Source organism: Alexandromys fortis, unplaced genomic scaffold, assembly GCF_014885135.2.
Source record: "Alexandromys fortis isolate MF-2015 unplaced genomic scaffold, M_Fortis_MF-2015_v1.1 scaffold_169, whole genome shotgun sequence".
Classification (NCBI taxonomy): domain Eukaryota; kingdom Metazoa; phylum Chordata; class Mammalia; order Rodentia; family Cricetidae; genus Alexandromys; species Alexandromys fortis.
The window spans coordinates 1,791,914-1,810,869 of record NW_026068076.1 but is presented as its reverse complement, the minus strand read 5'-3'; the positions used below and the strand labels follow the sequence as shown (position 1 = coordinate 1,810,869).

At 37.4% G+C, this 18,956-nt stretch overlaps 2 protein-coding genes across 5 annotated transcripts in view; one reads left to right on the top strand and one right to left on the bottom strand.

Moving 5' to 3' along the window:
- The window catches only part of Fancl (FA complementation group L), a 74,993-nt gene that overhangs the window by 37,474 nt on the left and 18,563 nt on the right, over positions 1–18,956 (top strand). For all 3 annotated transcript variants that reach the window (XR_007588638.1, XM_050121699.1, XM_050121700.1), the window contains 2 exons: positions 7,862–7,958; positions 12,743–12,811. Coding sequence is in view for 2 of the 3 variants with exons in the window: in XM_050121699.1 (XP_049977656.1) it covers positions 7,862–7,958; positions 12,743–12,811 (166 nt within the window). In the remaining variant the exon portion in view is untranslated. The remainder of the gene's footprint in view (positions 1–7,861; positions 7,959–12,742; positions 12,812–18,956) is intronic.
- Positions 6,205–18,956, bottom strand: part of Vrk2 (VRK serine/threonine kinase 2) — a 142,409-nt gene continuing 129,657 nt past the window's right edge. Inside the window, exon 13 of one of the 2 annotated variants that reach the window (XM_050121696.1) lies at positions 6,205–6,454. In XM_050121696.1, coding sequence (XP_049977653.1) covers positions 6,239–6,454 — 216 coding nt within the window. In that variant the 3' untranslated portion in view covers positions 6,205–6,238. Of the gene's footprint in view, positions 6,455–9,561; positions 9,703–18,956 lie in introns of those variants that run through there. The other variant, XM_050121698.1, reaches the window with a different exon arrangement.

Sequence of the window (18,956 nt, the reverse complement as noted above, 5' to 3'; positions counted from 1 at the left end):
TTGAAAAACAAATGCTTAGAGTAAATGGTTATAAGATGTACTATTTCTTATTTCTACACTTTAAATTCTCTCTATCATACACATGTGCATGCACACACACAATCATAAAACACTTGAAACAGCTTAACCATTCCTGATAGTATACAAAATATTCATAACCAATTTTCATTCTAAAGCTCCAATATAAAGGTCCAGCAGGTCAGTGGGTAGAGCATTTACTTTATCTGGAGACTGATGCCTACTATCACCAACACTGGGTGACACACATCGATAATTCCAGGACTCAGAAATTAAAAAAAAAAAAAAATTCTCAGCTACTTCTTAAATTCAAGATTACCCTGACATACATGAGAACCTGTCTCAAATGGAAGAAAGACAGGGATTAGAAACCAAATATAAATTTGATTTTCAGTAATTCTAAAAGTATTTCGTTACATTTTGCTCTTTTTACACAGTTTCAAGGTGGTATTTCCTTTCATTGGACTGATGCATATTTTATGAATTTATACTTATTTTGTTGCAAAGGTTTATATATCGTTACTAAGGATTGGGCTGAGACTGTAACTTAGTGGTACTTATCAGACTTACGCAATCCCTGAGTTCTATCTGCACACAAACACATGGCAGCGGCAAAGTTCCAGCATGTCTATATCTGGCAGATCCATGACATCTCTCTCTGCCTTTCTTCTCCCAGCATTCAGTCCAGTTTTTTCCACCTACCTAAGCTCGGCCCTATCAATAGGCCAAGGCAGTTTATTTATTCATTGACCAATAAAAGCAACACATAGACAGAAGGACCTCCCACACCATTTCCCCTTTTCTGTTTCAATAAAAAGGGAGGTTTTAACTTTAACATAGAAAAATTACATATATCAAAACAAGCTTCAAGCAAGAATTACAGTTACAATATTTATATCTACTTTATCTTTTATCATAACTAAGGAAAACTATAAATTATAACTCTCTATTCTTCAACTCTACCAAGACTCCAGAAGGATATAATATTACCTCAGTAAACAAGAAGTATATTGTAAGCAACTTCCAAAACTCTTGAATTGACAGAGACATCTTACTGCCTGGACAGTCACCCAAAGTTTTTCTGTACGATTGGGGCATCCATCTTCAGCCTACAGGCCCATAGTATCTAACAGACTTTTCCATGATGTAGGAAATTTCAAAGGCAGGTCTGCCTTTATTGGCAATTTGTTAGTTACTTTCTTCTGTATCCTGCAGAATGTCTTGCAGAGTCTTTCATGAAGCAGGAACTCCGAAAGACCATCTCATCTTTAGGCAAGTTCAGCACTCATTTTTCTGTGTGTCCCGCATGTCCAGTTAAGTAGTCCAGGCAAGAGCAGTTTCTTGACTATTATAGATGACTGTCTATTAGCCTATATTTTTTAATTATGGAGTTGGTTAGCCATTTGGGCATTTAAATGGCTTAAAAACTTAGTACTTTTCATGACAGTGAGACACATCTGCTCCTGGCAGCACCATTTACTTCAAAAGGAAGATGGGCATCAAAGAGGCTCCTTATGGAGCCTGGACTGCTTGATGTTAGGCTGTATGCAATGGACATGCCCATATTCTGAAGGTCTCTGAAAGATTTGAAGAAAACCTATCTAACTGAAATATATCTCTATGTAACTAAAAAGCCTAAGTAACTTGTCTACAATCTTGACTATTATAGATGACTATCTATTAGCCTATATTTTTAATTATATGTTACATTTTCAAATGAGCTACACAAACACAATACCTTAACCTTGATCAGAAATACATATATGTATAACAAAATTGACCTTAAATTTGTATCAATAAAGCAAGGCCCATACCAATGCAAAGTATCCATCTCTATAGCATATCCCCCTTTAAATGTAAACAATTATAGACAATATTTGGGAATATGAGCATAGTTATTTCTCTCCAAACTGCTTCCTGCTGTTTATTGGGTGAAGTATTTTCTTTGTGGAGGTGTTCACAGCAACCTTTCAAAGGATCTTGTTCCATGAAACCATATTGGTCTGGAAGCAATCCACAAGTTCTCATCTTCTGTGAAAACAAAAGAAGAATCTCTTTTCCAAAGCAACATATACTTAGACTCAAGTTTTAAAATCAAGATACTTTTAAAATATACATGCTGGTTTAGCTTAGTAGCCTATGCAATGAAATGTCTTTATACTTAGCCCATTTACAGTCAAAAAATTCAAAGAAAACACAATAATACATATAATCCAGACTCTCTGTGAATTTTCCATTTTTATGTGGCTTATTTTTCTTTACTCATTTTAATCTATGACTATATGGACTGTCACTTTAAACACTTCTTTATAAAAATAATTTACTTCTTTTTCAACTCTTTATACTTTTTTCTTCTCTTTCCTAAGCCTACATACATTTATCCAACACTGTGACCCATTATAGATCTTTTTTATCTGGATTTGTCTTTATTGCATGTCTGTAATTTTTTTTGACCAGAAGCACTTCTTAAAATGCTAAGTGCTTAAGAACCTAAACTGTGACATTACTAGGTCAAATGTGGTACTGCGTGCTCACCCCACCCACTTCATCACGGAGGAGCCGCTTGTGCCACTGAGCCACACACACTGCCCAATTTCAGGCACACAGCAGGTCCAAGTTGCCATCAAGGAAGCTACAGCACTCTTCTCACAAACCCCAGTCAAAAGCTCTGTATCCTGACCTCCTGCCTTAAAGAGTCAGAGTTCATGCTGGCAGAGCCCAGAAAGCCGACATTTTAAAATAGTGTGGCTTTTTCTGCTGTGGCTGAACCAGGTAAATCTCTCTTAAAGGAGCTGCAGCATGATGCCAGATGAAAAACAAATGCGGCTAAACTTTGTTGTTCTTGTTGTTTTTACATTTAGAATTTCTTTTTAAGCTTTCTCAGATTTTACATGGATTTAGTTGGCCATGTGGGCACCAGTTGTTGCAAGGAACCACTTGTTCCACCCGGCTGCCCAGAACTGAAGTAATCGCACAGAAACTCTATTGATTAAATCACTGCTTGGCCCATTAGCTCTAGCTTCTTATTGGCTAACTCTTACATCTTAATTTAAACGCATTTCTATGAATCTGTATATTGCCACCTGCCAGTGGCTTACTGGCAAAGATTTGGCGTGTCTGACTGTGGCAGTGGCTCCATAGTTTCTCTTTGACTCTGCCCTTCTTCTACCCATGTTATAGGCCAAACCAGTTTTCTTTATTCATTAACCAATGAAATCAACACATAGACGGACCTCCCACACCAGAAAATAAGAAAACCCATAACCTATATTTTTGTAATTCTTAGGAGTGGTCTGCCAGGACGTGATACAATCAGGCTAGGTCCTGCAGACCCAAGGCAAAGGCCTGATTGTGCTGGCCCCTGTTAGATTGCCACCCTCTGAACAGGCCTTTTCTGAATAGCTGGCCGGCTGTAATTTAAAATATCCTTTAAACTGATACACATAATAATTTGTATGACTTGCATTTTCAGAAATGTAATGAGTTTGATCATGTTTAAGTAACTGTATTTTCTATGTATTTGAATAAGTAATCTTGAAGATTAGCCTGTATGAAATCTGAGAGTAAGAGAAAGATCTTTTCATGGGTAGTATACACCTCACTTTGTTTTTAAATTAAATAGTTGGCGTTTCTGGGGATTTTTGTTTGATGTTTTTGTTTTTAATTTTTTAAAACAAAATTTTCTACAGCCTAGGTTGGTCTTGAACTTGATATGTAAACCAAGTAGTCTTGAACATGAGGCAGTCCATCTGCCTCAGACTCCCAAGAAGTGGTTCTCAACCTTTCTAATGCTGTGACCTTTATTACATTTGCTTATGGTGTGATGACCCCTAACCATTAAGTTATTTTCTTTGCTGTATCATAACTAATTTTTCTACAGTTATGAATCATTATGTAATATCTGTGTTTCCCAAAGGTCTTAGGTGATGCCTGTGAAAGGCTCGCAAGACCCTTAAAGGGATCATGACCCACGGGTTGAGAGCTGCTGTGCTCATGGGTGGCCCTGCCTACAGTGGACTGGGCCATCCCATTCCAGTCATTAATTAAATAAATACTGCCTATGGGCCAATTTGGTGGAAACACTTTTGTAATTGAAGTTCACTCTTCCCAGATGTCAGAAGAAAAGAAATAAGAGAAGAAAAGGAAAGGAAAGGGAAGAAAAGGAAAAAGAAAAAAAGAAAAAAAAATTCTAACCAGGACATTATGAGACTCACACCATTCCTTTGTAAAATAGACATAACTTGTTGCTGCTATACAAGTTCATCCAATAATGTTAGGTTATATATGATTTTTATAGTACTTAATTAGGGTAATGATTTAGCTGCAATGAATGATAACCTGTTTTGTAATAGGTAAGAAATAAAAATATTAATTTAATATATTAATAAAATAAATTATTAGTGTGATATCATTCTAAATACCCTACTAATATGCTCAAAGTATTGAAATAATACAGAAGTGAACTTGTTTTAAAGATTGGAATATATCTGTAATATTTAACTTGATTTACATTCAGCTGTTAAAGCTGGTACTTAAATCAGTAAATAACTAATGAGTCTCACAGTAGCTTTTGCATGTTCATGTATGCATGCTGCTTTTTTACATTCATAGAAATAGAAAGCTACACATTACTACATGAAAAGCTTGTTTAATTGCCAAGCTTGAACCCAAAGGAAAAGGCATGAGTTAGTGTAAACTAGAATGAAGTTGAAGTGCTTTTGGTCTGTGAACACTTGGCCAAGATCTTAGAGGAAAGACGCGTGTTCCAAGCTCAGAAGCAATGGGGAAAGGACGTTCAACCTGAAGAGTCAGGCTACATGATGGGCAGTGCAGTAAGTCAGCTGATCACATGAAAAGATGGAGCTATGGGGCTTTACTGCAGGATTTCCACTGCTGGGTCAAAGACTGCAGGGGATGGGGGCTCATTGAATATTTCGGGGCAAAGAGTTAATGTGGTTTAAATGAAAGGGTAGATGTTGACACAGCAGACAACATGGATTGATATTATAAAGAGAAATGAAGTGACCAAAGTGAACAGAGCGGGAGTTTTGAGTAGTCTAGGAGTGATGTAGTTAGTGCTTCCCAATAAAGATGGAAACTTCCTACATCCCTCTCAGTCTGGGCTTTAATAGGGCTGCTTGTTGATGTTAGAACTACTAAAAATTCATCTAAGTGGTTAAGGAAAAGAAGGTAAATAATTTAAGTTTTTGCTCAAACGTGTTAAATCCCGTTCATGTTCACTCTGTTCATTATGTAGCTCTTGACTTTCACTTGAGCAATTACAGATTCCTGTTCTTAATCGTCACTCTGATCTCCCCTTCTTGGAGCTTCCCAGGGTTATCATCTTTTTCTTCCTTTCTCATTGCAGTTGTTAAGTAGATTTACATTGGTTTCTGTAGCGACCAACCATTCTTTTCTTTTCTTTTTTATCTTGTTGGATTATAAGTGTTATAAGTAAACAGTTTTGATTTTATGATTACATAAAACTTTTACTGAAAAGTTACTAGCAGTGTTTAACACTCTTAACGTTTCCATTTGTTATTATTTATAAAGCTTCATCTTCTGTTTTGATTTCTTGTGTTAAAATGGAATGCCCTTATTTTCGGCCAGTTAGAATCCTGCTCTGTTTTACAGATCTTTTCTTTGGCCAGCTGTCACCCATCTGGGCGCCTGCACCCTTTAATCCGTTTTTAACCAGTGCTTTTAAAGCTGCATCTGCATGAAAATTTCTATGCTTTTGCTTTAATCAGTGCTAATCTTTGATTTTAAAACTTTATACTTTAAAAATCCCTGTATTTTTAGCCAGGTGGTGGTGGTCATGCCTTTAATCCCAGCACTCGGGAGGCAGAAGCAGGTGGATCTCTGTGAATTCGAGCTCAGCCTGGTCTACAAGAGCTAGTTTCAAGAGAGACCCCAAAGCTGCACAGAGGAACCTTTTTTTCTTTTTTTAAATTTACTTATTTCTTTATTAATTAATTAAAGATTTCTGTCTCTTCCTCACCGCCGCCTCCCCTTTCTTTCCCCCTCCCCCAACCAAGTCCCCCTCCCTCGTCAGCCCAAAGAGCAATCAGGGTTTCCTGCCCTGTGGGAAGTCCAAGGACCACCCACCTCCATCCAGGTCTAGTAAGGTGAGCATCCAAACTGCCTAGGCTCCCACAAAACCAATAGGTGCAGTAGGATCAAAAACCCATTGCCATTGTTCTTGGGGTCTCAGTAGTCCTCATTGTCCACTATGTTCAGCGAGACCGGTTTTAACCCAGGCTTTTTCAGACCCAGGCCAGCTGGCCTTGGTGAGTTCCCGATAGGACATCCCCATTGTCTCAGTGTGTGGGTGCCCACCTCGCGGTCCTGAGTTCCTTGCTCGTGCTCTCTCTCCTGGTGCTCCTGATTTGGACCTTGAGATTTCAGTCCGGTGCTCCAATGTGGGTCTTTGTCTCTGTAGAGAAACCTTGTCTTAAAAAAGAAAAAAAAAAATCCCTGTATTTTTAAATACATAAAATGAAAATGTTTATAAATTGAGGAGTGACAATTCAATGCACGTGCCTCTCGCTTTGGAACTGAAGAAGTTTCTCGTTAGATACACGTCATCGGGACCTATGAAAAGGGTGATGGAGACTAATGCATGCATTTTTGCATGTGAGAAGTTTAATAGGTTACTAGTAGATATCAGTGACAAAGAAGAGTGACCATGGACACAAGCTTGTTTTCTACCATAATTTTACTTTTATTTGTGTTCTAAGACTCTAGACATTTTACTGATTCGATAGAACTTCTACTCTTGATAGTTTGGTTTCACATTTTAATCCATTGTTGAACACACATATGCTCTTCCGATTCCTGTCTTTTTTATTAGTCTTCCAAAGCTCCATTGTCCAAAGTTTTCTTTAATTGAACCGTTTTACCCTTGTCCCTGGTCAGCAACCAAATGGACTATAGCGACGCTGAGAAGTCACCTGGGTTAGATGCTAATGTTGGTTCTTACCGTCTCTCTGGGGGATGAGTTTGGTGCACAGCGGTCTCAGCCCACTTTCTGTCTTTAAGGAGAATAGTATTATGAAAATGCCCAGTACTAGCCACTCTCCTGGTGAGCACACTCGAACTCTGAGCCACTTTGGCAGTAGCTTATGCCGCTCAACGGACTGTATTTTTACAGAATGATGTATTTAAAAGGATATTGGTTTTCATTGTAGAGAATTCATGCTTTTAAAGCAATTCAAAGCCAAAACAACTGAGTTTGAGCTATGTGCTTAAAATATTAGTCATGTTGAATACATGCCTAGGTTAAGTGTCAGAAGCTATATTTTGTGCAAAAAGGAAATTTATTGCAAAGAGACCATTCCATACCTGTGCTTATGCAGCATTTTCCATAGGTTTAATCTGAGTTTATGAACTAATATCAGCCAGATTGTTGTACAGTAACATTATTGATAACAAAGGAGAAGTTCATTGAGGAGAAAAACAAATAAGAGAAGCATAAAAATCTCATACTGTATGAAACTACAGAAATGGATCAAAGACTTTGACAGGAAGTTTAATGTGTACATAAGTAGATGCTGACAGAAACATGCTGTGTGTGCCAAAGGTTCCAGTGATGGAAAAGCGAAACATAGTGCTCACTGACCACAGCATGAGCCTTGACACACATTGTAAATAATCCCGAGATCTATGGCCACATTAAGCTCTAGGCTGCTGTATTAACTGCAGTAAATCTATAGCAGGAGGAGAAGCTGGCATGCAGAAATTCCTGATTAATTTTCTCCATGTAGTAGTGGGAATGGTACCCTCCCCTGCACCCCATAGCCCACCTCTGGGTGATCATTTTTTATTCTCTTTTGCTCTGCAGGCTTGTGTGTGTGGATACTTCCTTCAGCACCATCAAGTTAAAAGCAGAAGATGCTTCTGGTAGAAAGCATCTGATCACTGTCAAGTTGAAGGCGAAGGTACGTGCCTCGTTACTGTGATCAGGAAAACCTTGAGAGATGAACTCTGGATGTTTTCAATGTTTAGAAGTGCTGGTTATTTTAAAAGGACATGGGTGATTTTAAAAATTAACTTTAAAAAGCCTCGAGGAATTTATTCATCCAGTTTCCAAAGGTCCAGATATAATTTTGTGTCACTATGTTACTTCAAATTTCATCAATATGCAGACCTCATAATCAAGAAATATGAAAGAGTCAATAGTCCGCACACACTGGGATGCTAGTGTTATGGTATCATCTGTAAAACAGAATGACTGACAAGTCCCCTGTCCTGTTGAAGGTCTTAGGAAGTCTCTTGCCTCTACTTCTGACTGTGAGTTGTTTTTATTGTTCTTATCTCTTTCCTCACCCTACCCGCAACACACACACACACACACACACACAACACATATACATGCATGCACAGTTTATTATTTATTTTGGCTAAAGTTTTTGGGTGTTATATATTTTAAGAATTTAGAAAGGCTAAGTCTATAAGCTTGTGCTTGCTAGTGATCTATAAATGGTCACACAACATTTATTTTATTATATTTTCATTTCATCTAGATTGGGGATTTTAAGAAATAAATAAGAAAGCTCAACATATTAATCATTCTCTTACTAACAACTGGGGAAACACTGAAATTTAAAGGAAACCAGGACATCCAGATTTTTATTGTTTCTCGTAGTCATCAATCAATTCTATTTCAGAAGATGGTAGTGATGAAAAGATCAATTGTATTTGTCCTTTTTAAAAATGTATCTGACATTTAAGGTTTTCAAAATAGAAAATATACAAACATATAAAGCTCTATTGGATGGCACAGAAAAGTGGGTATATCTGAGGGGCTTCAAGAGACAGCGTCAGTAGTAGCTCATTTCTCCTGCATACACAGAACCCTTAGGTATAATTTTAAAACATATCAATTAAAAAAGTTGAATATGAATCTAATTAATTTTGAAAATGAGTTAGAGGTTTGTTTCATTAAAACAAAGGATTTTATTTTCTTTTTAAGTTTTTAATGGTATTCTGTTAAAGAAGTAGAAGAAATCATCTTTTATTCTTACAAAAGGTCACATTCGGCAGCCACAGTGGTTCTGCCTCTTCTTCACACAAGTCACTGCTTAGATACTGTACACTGATGAGACTCGCTTTGCCACTGGGGAGGTCAGGACCCGGGATTTTGATACATCTGTTCTCAGAGTTAAAGCACTTGTGCTTACTAAGCAGACAGGGCTCCTATCTACACTGCCTTCTATGTTTCAAAGGCTTTATTTATTTTTTATTAATTTTTAGTATTGTGGGGGTCACCGTAGCAAAAGGTTTTTTATTTATTTATTTTAATCTATTTAACTATAACATTAACTTCATTAATTGGAGATACTGCAAATGATGATGTGGACATTAGTATGTTCCATTATGTCTGTTGTTTTTAAAAATAGCTTTGCAATGTAGATATTTCTCTAAAAATATTTTCCTGCATCTCTTTTACATCTATAGTTTCACAATACTTACTCCAGACAGATACAGGCAGAGAAAAAGCAAAACTTTATTTGAGATGGAAGGAGATAAGGGTTGTATTTGAAAAAGACATGGGGTCTTAATCTTATGTTGGTGGTATTTATTAAACTTGCTTATTTAATTCAGATTTAGATATGCCAAGTTTGTCTTCAATATGTGGTCTCTCCCTCTCTCTTCCCTTTCTTCCCCACTCAGTATGTGGACCTAGGAATGAATATCAGTTAAAAAACATTAATCACGAAAGCTATGTGGTAAGGTTGTACAATATAGTATCTTAACCGAAACTATGATTTTTAAAAAAACAAACCTTAAATTGTTTTTTTTTGTGGGGGGGGGCTACATAAACAAACCTTTGTTTTTTGACTTGACATTTAAATGAAGTGCATTTTGTTTTGTTTTGTTTTTATTCTTGAGCACATATTGTACCAATTCTACCCCCTGACCGTCCTCAAACCACAGTGAACACAATACTGATTTGGGCTAGACAACTCCTGTTATTAAACAAATAAATTCCTGAAAAAAAAAACTCAGTGTGTGTTTGAGGTTGAGCCACTTGGGCTTGGTGGTTTGTGCGTGTTCTCTTTGGGGTAGCCACAGTGACTTGAGGTCTAGTGGCCTATAAAGTCAGATCCCATCCTAAAAGCCAAAAAAAAAAAAAAAAGGAAAAAAATAAATACCAATTATGTAACTTTATAATTTAATAATTCATAATAAACCCCTAAACACATAAAACTGTTTTTGGTTCTCTTCATTTATTTGCAGTTTATTTGAACAAATTGGCATTTCATGTTAAGTAATAATAATATGTATCATATATCTTAAATTTATTGAACTTACACCAAATGTGCTGTAAAAACTCTACAGGTCAGATTAATTCATTAGATGTCTGTGTGTGTTTACACAATTATAAATATATACCAGTGTCATCATCTCGCAAATGATACAGAGCACTTATTTGTACACACAGTGTTATCAATTATTGTGTTTGCTTCTTTGTTTAACTCTCTTTTGGGTATGGCCCTTGCTCCATGTCATTGGACTTGTATTTACTGTACTGAATCTTACTGAGATGTAGGAATTTACTCTCTTTAATGTAATCATGTGTGTACGTGAGGACATCCAGGGCCACAGAGGATTTATGTAGAACAGCAAGTCTTCCTGATATTCCTACACTAACCACACTGATGATCTTTAACTTAGAACTGAAATTGGCCATTGGTAGGTCCTAGTGTGATGAACAGCCACCCTAAGTGAATCCAATTTTCTGTTTCTGACCCTGGGAGTTTTGGAGGGTACACTCTTTATTTCTTAAAATTTTTAATATCTATCTATACCTTTATATCTATCTATCTACTATCTATCTATCTATCTATCTATCTATCTATCTATCTATCTATCTATCTATCTATCATCTATCTACCCATCCATCTACCTGTCATCTCTCCATCCACCCACCCACCCACCCACCCAGCCATCTATATATCTATCTCTCTAGCTATCATCACTCTAGAGTGTGTATGTGCCATGGTACACATGCTGAAGAAAAAAACTTTTAAGAATGAACACTCTTCTTCCACCTGTGCGTTCCCTGGATTAAATTTGCAGTATCAGCCTTGGTGACAAAGCCCCATTTCCTGTCTAACCATCTGGCTACCCTGCATCTTTTTAAAGATAGCACTTTAAGTTCTGTCATTTGCATATGGGCAATGTTAAATGTCTCATTCAGGACTGTAAAAGTTGAGTGACAGAGCTGGAGCCAGAGACTGGAGGGGTGGGGCAGGAGCAAAGGGGTGGGGACAACTCACAGAACCAAAAGCAATCAAATCAAATTAACGTGTGCATGTTTTCCCTCCATGGTTGCAGCTCCTGGTCTGAAGTAAACCTGGAATACTTGGAGTTGTCTGAATGTATTCCATTTTCCCTAACCACGTCTTTTTTCTGTTTCTTGTTTCATAATTAAGCATTATAATATTTTTCTTTGTCTTTCGGTGAATTTGTTACTGACTTTATATAGACAGATAGAGTTCATTAGTGTGCATTGATATTTAGTTTTATTGCACTCAAACTTACCTTGATAGCAAAATGTTAAGTCTTTGGAAAACATTGATTTTAAATGTAGTTTTTTTTTTGGTTTTTCGAGACAGGGTTTCTCTGTGGCTTTGGAGCCTGTCCTGGAACTAGCTCTGTAGACCAGGCTGGTCTCGAACTCACAGAGATCCGCCTGCCTCTGCCTCCCGAGTGCTGGGATTAAAGGTGTGCGCCACCACCGCCCGGCTAGTTATTATTTTTTTTTTAATGTTATAGTTGCACCTCCTCCTTTCTCTGTGACATCCCCAATAAAGTAATGAAAAATAAGAGATTAAAAACTGGAACTTAAAACAGTCATAGGAAACTCATTTTCTTTTAAGAAGTTTAGCTTTTTAATGGCAAGTAATGAGTATTTTCAATTATAAATGACTTTGAAGATTTCAGAATTATATTTTAATTGATTTTGAAATATAATTCTCTGATAAGCAATTTAATTTTAAGAAAGCTATTTTTTATCCTTGGTAACATAGAAACCTGATTTGTTCTTATGGCTATCATCTTTTATATAAGTAAGTAATTAATTTTTTAATTGTTTTACCAGTTTTTAAATATTTTCTTGCTTAAAACGCGAAGTTTTATTTTTCCCCGATGACATTTCATTATTTCTGTTTTGTTTTTGTTTTCTTTTTGATATGAGCAGATGCTTATTATGGGAAGTCACATTTAAATTAATAATTACATATAGTCATTGCTATGTGCTTCTTGATTATCTTAACAACACTGTAGTCAGTTGATAACTGAAGCTAATTGATATTAAATTAATGACCAGAAGGGATTGAATAACAATTGATTTAATCTCTGTTTAAAGAAATACTACTACATTTAGCTTTTGGCCTCTCCTCAGATCCCACCAACAGCACTGATATTGACTCAGATTGCTGCTGGTTACTCAGCACTTTTTGGAACCCCCTCATCACTGAACCCCGTACCTCCTAAGCCTGGGGTGGCTATTAATCAGCTCTCGATGTCACTACAATAGTACAGTTACAGTGTGTGCATAGGTGTATATATTTAATATATATATTACATAATTATTACAGCATTATGTATGTTTGTAGCTATTGTGCTTTTCCCAGTGAATCTCGTCTTTCTGAAGTGCTGCAGGTCAGGTTGCCACATAGATACAGCAGTGACCTGCTTTTATGTTTTGTCACAGTACCCTGTAGAGCCACCAGAATGTGTTGTGGACTTTCCTGTTCCCTTTTCTCTTTCCTGGACACCACAGGTAAATAATAAAGTTGATTTTAATAATTAAATATTACATTCTTTTTAGTTGAATGATCATTTTAGAGTCTAAAATTATTAAATTGTTTGTTTTTAAGCATTTATGTGAACCCTTCTGTAATAATTCCTATTTTTCAAAAATTAATATTTAAACTTTTTATCTCTACATGTGAGCATGTATACATGCTTGTCTAAATTACTTTAGACGAACATGTAGAAACTTCACTGATGTACAATGTTTTGTTAAATTAATTCTTAAAAAACTCTTTAGAAAGAAGTGACTATGAGCAGAAAGTGTGTGGAATCTTGTATATTGCTAAATTGTTAATATTGAAGACACATATAACCTTTGTAGGAGAGGAATGAAATAGGAACTGTTTGCCCTATGTCTTGTCAGTGCTTGCTCTTCTTGGGCTAATTCAGTTTCCTAGTACACTGATAAAGACCAATGTCTTTATATTCATGATATAAACTGATGTTCTGTACTCAGAAGATGACATTAGTGTAACACCTATCAGAGGAGGACAGTGTCATGATGAGATTGTTCCCTGTCCTCTTTCGCACCAGTTCTGCCAGTTGACAGTACTCGCAGAAGACACCTCTGTTTACAGGGAGTGAAAGTGACCCTTGACAAGTGTGCTTTAATGGGAAGTCATCCATATTTTTTCTGAACTGCTTAAAATATGCACAAGTTTATGTTTAAGATGCATGAGTTTTAAATGTGTTTATGATTATTGTTTGTGTTGGCGTGTGTAGGCACTTGTGTGCTCTCGAGCACATGTGGTGGTCACAGGACAGCTTGGTGGAGTTGTCTTTCTCTGTCTTTATGAGGGTTTCAGGGACTGAACTCAGGTTGCCAGGCTTGAGTGGCAGGCTTTGCCCACTGAGCCGTCTCATCTAACCATAAATTAATTTTAAAATGCTTAAGAAGACTTAAGTTTGTGAAGGTTTGAATAATTAATTAGATATTTTAAGTCATCTTTATTCCTCTTTTTTTCTTTAAAAACAACAGCAACAAATCCCATTTTCTCTCTTGGAAATTGATAAAACTCAGCAACTAAAAGGAACATGTCTGCGATTTTCTTTGGTACCAAATATAGTTTTTACATTTATAAAAATAATGTTTTACTTCTTTTCAACAGTTAATTTGTCTACAAAATTTTTTTTTCTTTAGAAACATCTTTTTCATTTGACTCTGGCAACACTGTCTTTGTTAAACTTCCTTGAGGTCATGAGTAAACACTGCATCTGGGTACAGACTCTTTCTAGAACCCGCTGTGGAGCCCACACTTTAATATTTATATCAGTGGTGAGGTTCTTAGTTTCCTTTTATTGTGGACACAGGGTAAGTTTTTGACACGTAATGAAGAGTACGTGCGGCACGGACACTGGGAGCCGTTTAGCTTCATTTTGGTGTTCCTGCTTTACCCAAGCTGGAACCGCAGGCTTGTGAGTGTGCAGTTAATAGAATATTAGCCAGTTACAGCCCTAGATTTGACTGTTGGAAATTTGCTTTTGTAAGAGCTCCAAGCAAACAGGGTTAATTAGTAGTAAATGGAATATAAATGTTTTAAATTTGTAGACTATGTTAAAATTATTATCAGAGTTCTAGAAAAGTGAAGACTCCTTTTATTAACCCACAGCTCACTTTTGATGAATATGATTTTGTCCCATTTGCTTTAGATGTGTATCTGGTTCTCTCCCTTTCCGTTAGACATAAAATGTTCTTGAAGCCACACTGGCCCTACTCCCTTTTCCGGGCCTCACTTCTGTGGTATTAGTTTTCTAAACAGGACTCTCTTTCCCTTCGATTCTAAGTATGCTATCTGTGTACATTCTTATGCTGTATTTGCGATGTAAGGGATTTTAAATCAGTATCATTCCGTTATTTATCTACACTCATCTCTGTGTGTCGTTTACTCCATTTAAAATGCTATATTTTTATATTCATCAATCAGTTAATTTATTCACTGCCCTTTTGATAAAGTTATCCACGGTTTCTTATCAGCCTGTACTAGAACACTTCTGTGTACTTCCCAGTGCATATGTATGAGGATTTCTGTATGGATTATTCCTATAACTGTTACATGGTATATGCCTTTTTGAGTTTCCTAATTACTGCCAGCTTTGCCTTCCCGAATTGGTTGTGTATATCTGTACTTACATCCAGGCACACATAGTAATTCTTACATTATCATATGTATTTAGATCGCAGTCTGCCTTTAATTCTTACCAAGAATTGATAATCATTGCCGTGCTCATAATCTCTGCCTGTTGGAAGTATTTTTAGAAGCTCTGCATCTCATATTGTGTTGATGCCAGTGCTCTGCTGGTTACGTAGACTATGGACATCTTTCCATGGCTTCTGTTTTAACTCTGTTTTCTATGTTTTGTCAGACTAACAGAGTGCTTGTGTATATCAGTCTTAACGGTTTTGATTATTTTTTGCATGTCAAGGAAAATCTATATCTTTTTTCTGAAAAGATATAAATTTATAGTTTGTTCTAACAGCTATAATTTGTTCCTATTCAATTCAAGCGTTATAGAACAATCTAAACTTACTCTTGTCTATATTATACATGTAGTTTGGAGGTGTCTTCATTCTTATCAATTTGAGATCATTTCAGTTTCTTTTAAAATATAATACATATAATTAAAATTTTGAAAGTTTTAAAAATTTTTGTTTGCATGTATCGACCTATGCTTTTGTAGTGGAATATGAACCCTGGTTCTCTTCAACATTGAGTGTTGGCAACAACGACTTGTTTCTAGAAAGCAAGGTGCAAGGTGCAGCTGCATTGCACACAGTTCTTCACAGACTGGCTGGGGCCGTTCTGCTCTACAAGTTTAGGGTTTTTCCTTTTTTTTTTATCTTTTTTGTTTATCTTTAATTATTTTTAAGCAGTTTTATTCTTAAGCAAATGAATGTTATTGTTGTAGTCTTATAATGGAGTCATATTAAAACACCGTATATGGAGCCCACGTAACAATTTTACAAAGCCTTTGTCTGCTTCTGTCACATTTCTTCTCTGGCTTCAGTGTTCCTGGACTTTAAACACGGAAGATCTCTCTTTTCCTTTCTTTTTGTAGCATAGCAGACATGGCTTTGTGGCATCATATTAAAAATGGGTAATTTTCCTTATGGTCCCCGTCTTCCTGCTGGGCTGATAATGTTGTGATGTATTTTTCCTTTGCCCTGATGAGAGGTCTGCCGCTGCTGCTCTGACATGTTCATTTGGATGAGTAATTATAACGTGCACAGTGTCAAGCTGAAGATGGTAGGGTCTGTGCGTCATGACAAGCCCAGTAGCCAGTGCAGGTGTCTCACAGCATGAGCAGCAACAGCCAGTGTATTCTGGCTCAGAGGGGACGTTCAGAGTCGTGAGACTCAGCGGCAAGGGCAAGGCTGCTGCTGCTATTGCGGCAGTGCTCGGTGCCAGAGCCCCAGTGTCTGCATCTCCTCCGATGCTCATTGTGTTCACTCGGTAAATCCTCCTTTTAGATCTTAGTGTGGAATGTACGAACAGCTCGTGGTTTTTACCGCCCCATACCACATGGGCTGTGAAATATGTTACCTTTAAGATTTTCCACACAGGCCATATATGTCAGTATTGTCAAGGATGGGTTTGAGTGTGGCTAATGTGATCTTTAGAACAAAATGAAAGTCTTTTTATCCAGGTCACAGACTAATCAAAAGTAGCCATTTTTTTTTTTTTGTTTGTTTACCCGAGAATGTGTCATTAAGTACAGATTTGGGGAAATAGCCTTGCCACAGGCATCGGAATATTTAGATTTGATCAGATACATTGAGCAGTGGCCTGTGTATTTGCTGCCATGGAGGAAGCTGCTCCTTCTGGGACAGTGCATGGATGGAGAGAGTGACAGTAGTGAGGAAGCCTCTGGCAGGGGTCTTGGGATGACTGAAGAGTGTCACTGAAGGCAGAGCCCTGGGGAGTGGCAGGGGCACGGTCCTTTCCTCGAGGCTGCCGCTCTGCAGTCAGACATCCTCACTTCCCTTCGGTTTACACGTCACCATTTTTTGTTTGTTTGTTTTTGTTTTTTAAGACAGACTGCGCAGGATAGCTCAGGCCATCTTGGAACTCCTTGTGTAGCTCCAGTGGTCCTGAAACTTAGAGCAATCCTTCTGCCTCAGTCTCCTGAGTATAGAGCATCGGTCAGTGATGCGCTATATACTTGGCCCTTACCCTGTGTAATTTCATACAAGTGTCTTGGCTGCCTTTTGCCTCAGTTCGTACATACATGAATTTTTCCTCTTCACAAATGTTCGGGGAAATAGACTTTGTTACAGAAACACAACTTCAGCAGGGCCCTCAGAGCACAGCTATCTGCTCTTTCTGGGCCAGAGTTAGCATAGGAAAAGAGAAAACAGATTCTAAAACACCGAATCAAACCCCGTCTGGGCACACCAATGTATGGTGTTGTATAAATTATTTAATTTTATAAAAAGAAGGAAATAACATTTGTGTCTTAGACTACATATGATAAAATTTGGGATCTGAACAGAAGTGCTTTTGAATTGTAAATTGTAATACAAATGCAGTAAGTTTTACCTCAGTGAGCTCTTAACATAGAGCTCAGAGAAAAAGAAGGGTGTTATGTCTACGTGTATTATATATCTATCTAGTAATAGCGTATATGTTGTTACATTTGTCTTAAGGATTCTCCAGGTCTCAAAAACTGAATGATGTTCCTCAACGAGACATGGATGAGTAACGGGAAATGCCTAGATCTCAGTGAGCTGTGTGGGTGTGGAGATGGCTAAACACATGTACAAAAGATGAATGTCTTGCTTTCTATTGGCTAACATATTGCTTGCATTTAAACTAATATTTGATCTTTGGCATCAGCTGATAAAGTATTTATGCAGAGCAGGTGCCTCAAGAAAAAGGAAAAATACATCAGATTGTGTCTTAAATATTTTAGTATTGGATAAAAAGATTATTTTAACTAATATATATGAAGCACATATATAATATTAACATTCTCCATCATCCATTCTGGTAAGTTCATATGTTATATCTACTTGTTCTTAAATTACGTTTAATGGGCATGCAGAATAATGATTTCCATAATGGCATTTCCATGTGTGTATATCATTGTACTGTACTCATCTTTGCTGCCCACCCCCCACTTCTCTCTACTCTTTCTTTCGACCTGGGACTAATTTGGAATGAATGGATATTAGCGCACTTATGCATGGGAGCATTTGCATTTTGTAAAGCATTCTTCAGGGGCCAGAGGTATGATTCAGCAGGTTAGCATGCTTGTCACCAAACCTGGTGGGTTGGGCCTCCATTCAATCTCCAGTTAAAGGAGAGAACTGACTCGCACGAGGTATCCGCTGAACCTCGCGCGTGCACTGAAGCATTTGCGCATACACACTAAGTATACTGTGTTTTGTTTTGTTTCTGAAAGCATCTTAATACAGTTTTTGGAAAAATAAACATTCCGTTTGAAGATAAAAATGTGGGAGGTTGGAAACAGAATGGTGAGCGGTTCTAAAATGTGTGAGAGGTACCAGTTCTTTCTGCTAGGAAATGCCTCCCCACACACAGGGGGATAGAAATCGAGTATTGCAAGCCAAACTAGCTAGTAGGCAGCGAGGGAAGCAGAGCTGGAGGAGGAGACAGTGGAGGCAGCGCAGCAGGGCATATTTATGAAGAGCTGTCAGTGTAGCTTAGTTCCCTGGGTCACACTATGGGAATATGATTAGCAGCCAGCATACAGTAACAGAAAGTTAGACTGGCCCATGACAGTGGTAATGTTCATTGCACAAGCCTGAGGAGCTGTTTGGATTCCCAGCACCATGTAAAACTGATACATGGTGACATTTGTCCATAACGCTAATGGTGTGAGGCAGAGACAGGCCGACCCTTGAATCTTGCTGGCCTAGCTGAATCTGGGAGCTCCAAGTGCAGAGTAAGACCGTGTCTCTAAAATAAGGGGAGGCTGAGGAAGCAGTGTATCTGGTGCTGCTCTCTGACCTTCACGTATGTGCAGACACATGTGCAGATATACATACCCTACACATGCCTCTCACACACACTTAGACAAAGATAGACTGACTTAAGTTTTAGCCAGTTGACTCATTTTTTTCTTTTAATTTCCAAAGCAATTTATTTTTA